This window comes from Cibotium barometz, chromosome 4, assembly GCF_041138505.1.
Source record: "Cibotium barometz isolate CiBa-2024 chromosome 4, ASM4113850v1, whole genome shotgun sequence".
Classification (NCBI taxonomy): domain Eukaryota; kingdom Viridiplantae; phylum Streptophyta; class Polypodiopsida; order Cyatheales; family Cibotiaceae; genus Cibotium; species Cibotium barometz.
The window spans coordinates 20,688,873-20,700,356 of NC_141049.1; the positions used below are offsets into that span (position 1 = coordinate 20,688,873).

The window sequence follows — 11,484 nt, forward strand, 5'->3', positions numbered from 1 at the left end:
GTGTGACATCGAATTTTCATTTGAAGGACTCATATTAGACATATATTTCTATGTAAATGTATTTGAAGGGTATACTACTACTTTTCCTAAAACTCTCGTAACTTTTATTGGATGGTCCTCAAGGACAACTTTCCAATTCTAGGCTTGATGCCATTGGTGTGAAGGGTTCATGAGGCTCATAGAGAGGAGAGGATTTCTTAGGGCCTCAATATAGTTCTTGGATTATTTTGGCCCTATTAATAGTGCCCCCTCTCCTATTCGAGACGTGGAGTTGGTTGCTCTCCTCAAGGTCACCATTCTATTCAATATGATCCTTTTGATGTATGGGGTTCCTACCAAGGTTGTCAATAAAGAAGGCTCTTTTTTATTACAAGGTGGGTGATGAGAATGGTGATGTTGAATTCATTAGTGAGCACTAACAATACTGAGAGATAGGATTTTGTGGAGAGAAGAAAGCCACTGGGAAGCCATTATTGATTAAGCAAGACTTCTTTCTTAATTAAAATAAATCTCAATGGCTTAGAAATACCCTTAAAAAAAATAGGTTGTCTTATGGTGTACCTTGGTCCAGGCTTTAAATTTTGCACCTAAGTCTAGGTGCCATAGAAAATCTAGTGGCACTTTTGCCATCAACCATGTTTTGGCTAAAATTTTGAGTGCCCCTTTTAATAACAAACCACTTTACTTTGAGTAATGAAAACATATTAGTTTTGTAAGTGCATTAAGCTTTCACAATTCAATAGACTTCTTCTCATCACACAAAATACATTATAGCAAGAGAATTTTTAAAGGCATCATAAATTATTGAAGACTTTCAAATTATTGAAGACTTTCAAGTTATTGAAGACTTTCCATATTTATTATGTATTGTGTACTATATTATATATATTATATAGGATATATACCCCTGGTCACTTAGACCCCTAAGGCTAGGTGCCATTGGGCACTTCCCTTGTTTTTTCAAAGTGCCACGTTGGCACTTTTACGAGAAAACGGAGGTGCCATTTGGCACTTGAAATTGTGAAAGGCTCCCGTATGGGTGCCAAATTTAAAGCCTGCCTTGGTCCCTTTTGCCTGATATAAAGAGTGATATAATTATTCTCTCAAAAAAAAATCATATGCATCATATCTTTTCCCAATAAATGGGCAAGGCCAATTGGTTGTGGCTGTTTTTATCGATTCTATGTGAAGAATTACTAGGTGGACATGCAATTAGCCACATGAGTTTCCATGGTGTGCTTGCTTCGGGTATGGCGCTGCTTCTTGAACAGGAAGTGCACTTGCACCATGCACGCAGCACACTTAGGCAAGTTTTAGACAGTCCCCAAGGCGCGTGGGGTTGGGATTTGCAAGGAAGGTTGATGGGACGGTGTTGAGTGTGTAAGAGGTGGTCATGCAGTATGGCAAGCAAGCCAGTTGATGTAAGGGAGTTCAGGACGTTGGGTAAAGAAATGCACCCCCCATAACCCAAGAAGGGAAAACGGTGAAAGGCGAGTTGTCAAGAAGGAAACTCGAAAGACCGTGCCGCGGCCCGCCGGGCGAGGCGTGCAGTTTGGTAGCTCAACTTGGACGGGCCAGCATGTGTTAAACACCCAATCATGGTAGTACAGATGAATCCTGGCCGTCGGATTAGGGCTGGCCAACCGCCTCCGAGTCCACACGGAGGGGGGCGCCAGCCGGGGGAATGGGGGGAAACCGGCAATGGTTTTGGTGGCGAGGAGGTGGTTTAAGGTGGGCGCCGGGTAGTCTGGCTCAGAGGCGCGGCCGGAGGCATCGTTGTCGCGAGGTGGCGCTGCTGGCGCCCCTGGACGGAACGGAGCAGTGCTGCAGCCCGAACGGGCAGGGTCAAAACGGGCTGCCCGTTGTCGGAAATGTCACAAGCGAAAAAGGTCGGCTGTGTCACGAGGAAAGGGACAAAGCGCAGCTCCTGTCGGCCCACGCCACTATCGTACTCCACTTTCCCTCGCCAGTAATCACCTTGATTAGCTAGCCTTCACGTTTCATGTTATGACATAGTTAAGCTAAATCCTTGTCTATTTGGAAGCGCTAATGGATGTGCTCAGGAGCCAAACCTTTTTGAAGGCTTTAATACATTTTGAGTGATGATAAATCACTGTGACACTGCCACAGATCTATTATAATAGTTTACGATTATATATGCATGTGCTCCATCGTCAAGAGTTGTTACGTGTATGATTATGTGATAATATTCCTATATAAAATGGTCTCATCTCAAACAAAAAATGGTCTTTTACCCTAATGAAAGCTCTTGTGTGGCATGGTAACACCCGCATCAACACCCTAACTACTCTCTTTATCAACCCTAAAAGATCATGAACTATGACCTACTAGATCACCCAGCTTAACGACCCAATTAGTCCCTTTATCAACCCTTTTAAGCTCGTGATCGCCCTTAAGACACTCTTTGATTTCTGCCTTGCACTTTTAATCATTCAATTTGCCAACGCCAAGGTCGAGTCACCCTTTTCAATCATAGGAGCTTTTCACACGCTAGGAAAAATGGGGGTGCGTGGCATAACCTTGCCATGCTGCACAATAACCATGCTTCCATTGAAAGCTAATCTGAAGCTATTTGGACCACATTATAATGGTGGAATAAAATCAACCTTAGGGGATTAGAATTTGTGGGTCTTTAAGGGAGTCACTATCTCCTTCATCATCTTCACCTTTGGCAAAAGCTGAACTTTGAGAAGAGGGCCAAAGGAGGGAAGCAAAGAAGCCCAAGGTTCAGCCTGACCTTGTGTATTTGTGTAAGGGTTTTACCATAGAGAGTCCCATCACCATAGCCAGCTTTTGCAGAGCAAAACTCTTATTAGGGAGGTTGTCTTCAACGGCAGCCTGCTTTCCAGTGGAGCAACACACAAGGACAACACACACACACTCTCGATTATTGTGCAGGCTGTACTTCATAAAAAGATAGGATTCTCTATTTGCTGCAAGCCTGCTAAGCTAAGGTGAAGAGGGCCTTTTTCTCTCTCTATCTCTCTTTATGAGGATTTTCCTTTATTTTTTGATACCCTACTGTGTTGTAGGTTAGAGAATAGGTACAGCTACCTAACTACTTGCAAGACAGTGGTCACCTTGTTTGATTGCACATCAGAGATCAAATCCAACAACAAGGACTCTTTTAGTGGAGATGCAGTAGCTATAGAGCAGCACACACTTAGAAAAGAATTTAATATCATCATTCACCTTCATCATCTGCACCTCTCCCCCCAGGGACGGGCGGCCTTGTCTGTCAATTTTGACGGGATGGGATAAGTTCTTCACAAATCACCTGTAATTTTTCAATATTTTTGAAGGGATGGGATAAAATATGCGAAATTTCCACACATCACATGTAATTTTTTATGGCTGTCGGATATTTTTCTATTTGTTATTTTGCATCTTTTTTTACTGTCTTCAATATTTTTGACGGCAAGTAGAGGCATGACGGCCGTCAAAAAGCAAGCCTGCCCCCTCCCCTTACCAGCTGATCTACCTTCATTTCTCATGCTTTTGCTTTTCACTGTAGCTTGCTCATCAAACCATTAGAGAGGGTTGAGTACTCGAGAAAAGCATTTCAACACATTCAATATATGATAATGATTGCTCTAGGAAAGCATAGGCTTACATAAAGATCAATATGGGTAGGGATAACTTAGAAGGTATCCATTCGTGTGTCGGCTTGCGTACACCCACGTAGTGTTCTTTTACTCTTCATTAGTCAGCTCAAACTTCAAAAAGAAAACCCAATTAGCAGTATACTATAGAGAGAGGGAGTTTCACTGCACACACCATTGCCATTACAAGCTTGTTTGTTGCCATAGCTATGGTAGGGCTACACACCACTTAACATCATTTCACGTTCACCTCTTTCATATTATATGTCCCCTCTTTTGCTACTTGCTCCCTCTTTCCCTACCAACCCCTAATTTTTCCACCTCTCTAATTAGTGCCCTTAATCCTCCTCTAATCTAACTCACCACTTTCACGTAAGCTTAGATCTCGTAGTAGAGTCCCTTCATCCTCCAACTTTTTGGGTTAATCAGCCTCGTCAGGTTTGCAAACGCAGTGAATATAAACACCTAGGTAGTAGATTAGGGTTACCATAGACTTGATTAGGGTTTCTACCCACAAGAAAAAAAAAAAGTATTGTTGATTTTTTTCACTCAAACGCGAAAAAGTCAGGTAGATTAGGGTTGAGTTTACTGTTTTTAGCCAAAATTTAAAGGGATTAGTGTAGTGTTTTCTTCTCCTTCTGTATAAACGCAAAACCTGCCTGAAGGACAACTGATGGGTTCATTCCCTCTTTAATCTAGATTTGATCTGGCATGGAGGTGAGCTGAAGCAATTGTACCTTTGATTGGCCTATTTTAATATTATGGAGTTGAGCAGCTCTCCAGAGGCAGCAGCAATCAACAACAAGCACAGCATGCCAATGTCAGCCAATTATGGAGAGCTCATACACGAGTCAAGCAGCTCGAAGCAGCTAGCAGGAAAAGGGGGTGGCAACAATAATAGTATCATTAATAGTAACACTAATAATATATCGCAAGGAGGGGCCAATATATTAAGCCCAGATCAACATCAGCAGCAACAGCAACAGCTAATTAACACATCACTAACAGTGAAGAAAATTGGTGCGCGGTATAAGGAGTGTTTGAAGAACCATGCAGCAAACATGGGTGGGTATGCGGTGGATGGGTGTGGAGAGTTCATGCCAAGCGGAGAGGAAGGCTCTATAGAGGCCCTCAAGTGTGCTGCATGCGGGTGCCATCGCAATTTCCACAGAAGAGAGGTAGACCGAGATCATCACTATCATGATCGATACACGAAATACTATATAATCCATATTATTATTATCGTAAGCATTATATTAATCATTGTCTCTTTTGTTACAGTTGTAATGTAAGGAGCTAAGATCAACGTAATGGGCTTGCATCTATGTCACTACCTCCTTAATTACGTACTATGCGCCCTAATTTTTATGCTACTGTGCAGATTAACGGCAGCAACAACATGAGTTTATTAGCACTTCCTAGCCCAATCAACATTAATGCTAACAACAGCAGCAGCAACGACCACGGTGAAGATTATGGCCATAATCACGGCCACAACAGTAGCAGCAGCAACATGAACAATCTTATGCAAGGGTTCCATTATCATAACACTGGTACCGTGGGGTTCTTACCACACCACCACCATCTCCACCACCACCATCAGTACATGCATTCGTTGATCAATCATGCTAAGGGTGGTCATGGGGGTCGCAGCGCCAAGAGGTTCCGGACCAAGTTCACCATGGAGCAAAGGGAGAAGATGTTTGAGTTCTCAGAGAAGTTGGGGTGGCGCATCCAAAAACACGACGAGGCCGCCGTTCAACAATTCTGTGCCGAAGCCGGCGTCAAACGACACGTCCTCAAAGTTTGGATGCACAACAACAAGAACACCTTCGGAAAGAAGCTGTAAGAATACTCTACCCTTACCCTCATCACTTTATAAACCCTAACCCTAATCACTTGTTTGGCTGCCCTAATCCCATGTTAAATCCTTACCTAAACATCTCTCACTATTATTTCTTACCTCAGCCTTATTCCCTTTCGTTTAGTACCCTAACGTCTACACCTTATTTCACTCTCATTTGGCATCCCAATGTTCTCTTATTATTGTCAATCTCTCACAAGGTCTCGTATTCCCCAGTTTTGCCGATCGCATCCCTATTTACCTCTCATTTAGCGCAGTAATTTAACCCTAATCGCCTTCAAACTTACCTCTTATTTAGCACGCTAATCTAGCCCTAATAGTCTCGCAGTCAATACCATCATAACACTGACGTGAGTCCTTCACATCTACTTCATTTGCTAATGATCGCCTTTCACTAACTTCTTCGCAATCTTGTTATTCTTACTCTCCCTCTCATTTAGCACCCTGCAGCCTGGTCCCTGCCATTACGTTTTTAGGCCTAATCTCAACGTTTCTTCTTCTAATTTCGCACACTTTGTACTCATTAGAGCTATTATTGTCACTCGTAACACAGCATTCTTCTTATTAGTGTCTCATTAGGCACACCTGAAAGCCCTGATCGTTTGAAGCGTCTCATTAAATCTAGGGTACCTGATCAAAGTCGATGTAGCTGCTCCCAGCTTCATGTAGATAACACTAATTTCCCCTCATAAAGTTAATCCATATTTTTTTCACTCATGTAGCCCTAACCCCCTCTCAAATTAAAATACCACACGTAGAAACCGTTGTCATGTTTGCTAAACTCACTCCTAGGCACTCTTAGTCCCCCTTTTTTTCCCTTCTAATTGAACTCTGAGTCCCACACTTTCCGTTAGGTCATTAAAATGTTGTAAATTTCATTATATTGAAGGATTCCAAAACCATTTCAATACCCATATTTTCCCAATTGCTTTATTTGTTTAAAGGAAGTCTTAGATAAGAATTAATTTTCGGCATGGCTCCCTTTTGCAGGCTTCGATTTACAGAGCCTTTCAATCCATTGCCGGAGTCTACAGCTTGACAAGTCAAGGTTCCTGCTTATGATATGGGAAAAATCGACATTTTCCAAAGCTCAAGCTCCCTTCATGCAGCTCAAAATGCACTTAAAGGAGGTTGTGGGCGGCACGTCGTATGCTTCAGAAACGCATGTGTTCTCTCTCTCTGTCTCTCTCTCTCTCTCTCTCTCTCTCTCTATATGCATGTGTTTTGCTTGAACGGGAGCTTGGGTAGGCCAACGTTTACTGTGAACAAATCGTGTAAAGCGTCTTTAGCGAAAAGGGCTAGTAGGAAAAGTAGGATCCACGCGTGCCCGCGTGCGTTACTGACATACTGTTGCCCTGCATAGTTGGCGAGAGGTTACATTATCACTACTTTTATAAGTACTAGCTGTGAATCGTGATCTCTCTCTCTATTCAATGTGTCATGGTTTCTTCCATTTGCAAGGATCTCTTGGTTATTTTCAGCATCACCTTTTCTTTTACACTTTGGATAATGTGCAATGGAGACACCTTTGGTCCCCTTTTGGTTGCATTTGGGATAAGCTTTGGTCCCCTTTTAATTGCATTTGGGATAAGCTTTGGTCCTCTCGTGTGTAGGCTAAGTTTTCAAAAAAAAAAACATATAAATGAATAAAAACACATGGTTAGAAATATTTCCTTCTCGTTGAATTAAGTAGATATGGTAGATGCATTTTCCAACTCGTCCATTTCTCTTCCTTCATGCCCTACCCTAATGCTTTTGAATGTGATCATGTACTAGCCATAATTAAATGTGAATGTGCATTAGTTCATTTAAAGTGCCAGGTAAAGATTGAGACAAGTTTCATTGTGATTTTATCACCTTGGTCTTGCCCACATTCACCCCAAGTTAGTTAAGTATGGACTTGTTGTTTGCCAATAGAGAATTGCAATTTGACAAATCTTATTTTCCTTAACCTTGCTTGATACTCACATCCTCATCTACAACCATGCCCATGTTTTTCATTGTTTCTCTAATCTCTACCTCCAGAATTCATTTTTTAATCTAACCTCTTTTATCATATCTTTCATACCATAATGTAAGGCCTATGGTATCGAGATCATTCAACAAAGATCGTTTTTCATATCTAGAGTTTCCCCTCTCAAAGACAATACTAGTTTGGGCCTATAGTGACACTTTTAGTGTTAGCATTATCTGAAACTTTGCCAATAAATAGTGTTTCTAAAAGTATTATACCATACTATCATGTAGAGGCATCTCGATCAATAACTAATCATGTTTTAATGCAAGTGCATAATAGTGTTGCTTATTAAATTATCATTTGTAATGCTTACATAAGTGCCTAATGCCTTATAGTGTTACTTAATTTTTAATATATATATATATTCATATATATATATATATATATATATATATATATATATATAAAAGCTTGTATATGACCATATGACCAAGAGGTAAGCCCGAGAACAAAAATCATGGGCCCAAGAAACTCAAGAACTAAATTTAGGTTCCAAGGATGAGCCAAAAACTGTAAACATGGAGAAAGACTTGCCATAAGATTTTGAGGAGGAGATGATAGCCTTGTTTCATGAGTTCAAAGATATATTTTCTTGGAAACACAAAAACTTAATGGTGTAAACCTCAAGGTGTACCAACACTAGACTCCCTTAAAAAAAGATGCAAGACCAGTGAGAATGCAACACTATTTATCAAATCCCAACTATGATAAGAGGGTGAAAGAAGAGAGAGATTATCTCCTCAAAGCAGGGTGGATTTCAGAAGTATCTAGTTGTGAATGGTTGTTTCGTGTAGTTTTGTTGCCCAAGAAAACAGAAAACTTAGGGTATGTATGCAGTATAGGAAATTGATTGCCCAAATAGTTAAAGATCCATTTCCATTACCATTCACTACTACTATGCTAGATGAGGCCTCTAGGCATGAAATGTACAATTTCATGGATGGATATACTGGATATACTGGATGGATATACTGGATATGCTAGATGAGGCCTCCATCCATGAAATGTACAATTTCATGGATGGATATACTGGATATAATCAATTGTCAATATCCCAAAAAGGCCGAGAGAAACCCACACTCATCACCAAATGGGGGATATATATATGTACTGAGTGATGCCATTTGGTTTATATAATGCCCGAGCCAATGGTGTGATGGAATGTTTCTCAAACTTTTTGCATAAATTTATGTTAGTCTTTGTGGACGACTTCACTGTATACTCAAAGATAGGGGAGCATTAGCTACTGGGAGGATCTCATGAGTCCAATAGATGAGTTGTTACTTGAGATCCTTTTGCGAGTAGAAAAACAAACCCCTAGGTATTTAAGGAAGATATTTGTTAGAAAAAAGGATATCCCTAAATCCTTTTAAATGTGTGTTCTATGTGTATAAGGTGGAATCACTTGGTCATATCATATCTTAGGAAGGTAATGAGTTCCCCAACAAGTGTCACCCATGTTAGGTCATTACGTGAGCTTTTATATGAGGTTCATTCAAAATTTTACAAAAATAGCCACTCCTTTATATGAGTTCACAAAATAGGATATCAAGTTCACCTAGGGGCGAGTGTGAGGAATCAATCCAATCACAGTTGGTTAGATTATGCAAGACAAAGGACTAATTTCAAGGGGTCTCTATAAGCCCCCCTTGAAATTGGGCCTTTGTCTCACACATTGCAAAACTAAATGAACTCGGATGGTGGAACAAAGTTTGAAGAGTGAGGTTGGGGTCCACATGTACGCGCTTATAAAGTTTGATCCCCATCAAAGCACATTTGGTTGGATGTACAAGCAAGATGCCTACTTTTTGATGTGTCTTGGCCTTAGATCTATTGAGATATCAAGCTCAACTAGTACTACAAAAGACATTGATGATCTGCTTGGGTGATAGATTCCACACTTATGCCACTAGCATGGTTGGTGAGATTATGGTTGATATGTAGCCAGTGGATTATAGGCTATGTGACAGCCACTTTGGAGCACTAGAGTTATGGCATAGTTATAGTGCCAGCTCATATAGTCGGTTTCACATGATGGACCAACCATTTGTATGTTATTGTAGGAGAGTATTTTCCCTTTATGTATGTCATCTTATCTTTTAGATATATGGTTATAGAGAAGAGAAGAAGATAGAAGAAAATTTAGGCATCCATCTCTCTCATGTGTCTTGCTCTCTCTTGTGTGTGTATTTCTACTTGCAAGGAACTCAATCTCTCCCTCTCCCCTTCATTCTCTTTATGGTATGAGAGCTATGGTTCGTGTGAGCACTAAGGAGGCAAGAGAGTGGCAAGAACAATCAAGAAAGGAAGCAGTACACCAGTAAGATCATCATCATCTTTTACCCTTGAATCTTGGTTTAGGTACAACACCCCTTGGTAGCTCTTGACGCTACACATCTCTAATTAAGGAGTTGTCTTTGTAGGTTAAAGATGCTTGTGTAATACATAGTACTTTGTACTAAATATTTACAGCCAAAATCGTGTTTCAAGCACATTTGGACCATTCTATCAGTGTAAGAAATTTTTGATAGTTTGAGAACTATCTCTGGTCGAAATCTGGTTATTGCAGTCAAGTAGTGCATTTTGGGAGTGTAGATAGTTTTTGTGCATGTATTGTTGATATTGGCTATATGTACATGTACTTTGGTCAAATCTATTGACATATCGAAGAGACTGATGTGTTACAGGTTGTGCTGAAGTACCACTACAGTAGCCACAAAAGACACCGATGTGTTACAGGTCATGCTGAAGTATCGCGTAGCAGTTAGATTGATGTTGTATAAGTTGCATTCAAAAATTATCTATTTGCACGTTTTCAATTGTGCAGCCAAACATGTCTATGACATTCTCAATCAAATTGTCAGTGATGAGAAGCTGGAAGAACAACTTCCATGCCTGGAAGTTTAGAATAAACAATTTCCTAATGGGTAAAGGATTTTGGGACTATGTTGAAGGAGACAATAAGGAGCCTCTAGAGTTGTCTAAATAGAATGCCACTCCAGCAAATATAAAGGCATTCTAGGATTGAAATTAGGAAGCAAGGGAAGTCATGTATTGGCTTTCGATCAGTGTCACAGACACAATGATAAGACACATATAGGATGCCAACACTCCACCAGTTACATGATGGTAGAACGTGGTGTAGCTGTTCTAAACTAATACACAAAGGCAAGGAAACTGTATCTAAAATAAGAGATGCATAATGTGGAAAAGAAAAGCATGTCTATCTCAATGAGTGTTCTTTAAAGATCAAGGTCATTGTTAAATCCCTTGGGTCTACCAATGTATCAGTGGAAGATGATGATTTGGTAAGTGTTTGTTTCAATGAGCTTGGAAAAGAGTACAAGCCATTCAAGACCTCCATTGCAATTAGAGAGAATATTCTCAAGTTTTGGGACTTGGTGTCTCTACTGATCATAGAAAAAACGACTCTAGGTGAGGACTCTTCTTCACAAAGCAAGAACACATCAGAATAGCCCGATAGCAAGAATGGAAACCATGAGAGCGCTAATTTCTATGGCTATAGAAAAGGGTTGGTCTTTACATCATATGGATGTAGAGAATGCCTTCTTTCATGGTGATTTGCAAGAAGAAGTATACATGATGCAGCAACCACGTTATGAGAGTGATACACACCTAGATTTTGTGGGCGAGTTATGCAAAGACTTGTATGGCATGAAGCAGGCACCGAGAGCATGGTCAAACAAGATCAAGGAGTATCTTGTTACCATTGGATTTTAGATATCTAAATGTAGATTTTTTACTTTATGTGAAAAAGATAAATAGAGGGATCATGCTATTAGTCATCTATGTGGATGACTTGATTATCACCGATGATAGTGATGCTGACATACTTGATGTCAGAAGGCTTTTGAAGCATATTAAGTTTGAGATGAAGGACTTGGGTGAGCTGTGGTATTTCTTGGGCATAGAGGTAGTGAGATCACCTCATGGCATTTTGTTATTATAGAGGCAGTATG

The 11,484-nt window shown here is 40.4% G+C and overlaps 1 protein-coding gene across 4 annotated transcripts; it reads left to right on the top strand.

Annotated features, from left to right (window-relative positions):
• Positions 1-2,560: 2,560 nt before the first annotated feature.
• LOC147639021 (zinc-finger homeodomain protein 2-like) lies at positions 2,561-6,985 on the top strand. Of its 4 annotated transcripts, none has more exons than XM_086786663.1 (4): positions 2,561-2,975; positions 4,323-4,801; positions 5,005-5,468; positions 6,478-6,985. In XM_086786663.1, exons 2-4 carry the CDS (start codon positions 4,385-4,387, stop codon positions 6,524-6,526), a joined length of 930 nt encoding a protein of 309 aa, XP_086642789.1. In that variant the 5' UTR covers positions 2,561-2,975; positions 4,323-4,384; the 3' UTR covers positions 6,527-6,985. The 4 variants fall into 4 exon arrangements, with proteins under 4 accessions (XP_086642789.1, XP_086642790.1, XP_086642783.1 ...); XM_086786664.1 differs by having other exon boundaries at positions 4,399-4,801; XM_086786657.1 differs by lacking the exon at positions 2,561-2,975 and adding an exon at positions 3,435-4,191.
• The last annotated feature ends 4,499 nt before the right edge of the window (positions 6,986-11,484 follow it).

What these genes read in the sequence shown, in the direction of transcription:
- LOC147639021 (XM_086786663.1), top strand. Translation starts at nt 4,385, where the DNA reads ATGGAGTTGAGCAGCTCTCCAGAGGCAGCAGCAATCAACAACAAGCAC. An exon ending in GCAATTTCCACAGAAGAGAG is followed by an intron (nt 4,802 to 5,004) that starts GTAGACCGAGAT and finishes GCTACTGTGCAG; the next exon opens with ATTAACGGCAGCAACAACAT. An exon ending in AACACCTTCGGAAAGAAGCT is followed by an intron (nt 5,469 to 6,477) that starts GTAAGAATACTC and finishes TCCCTTTTGCAG; the next exon opens with GCTTCGATTTACAGAGCCTT.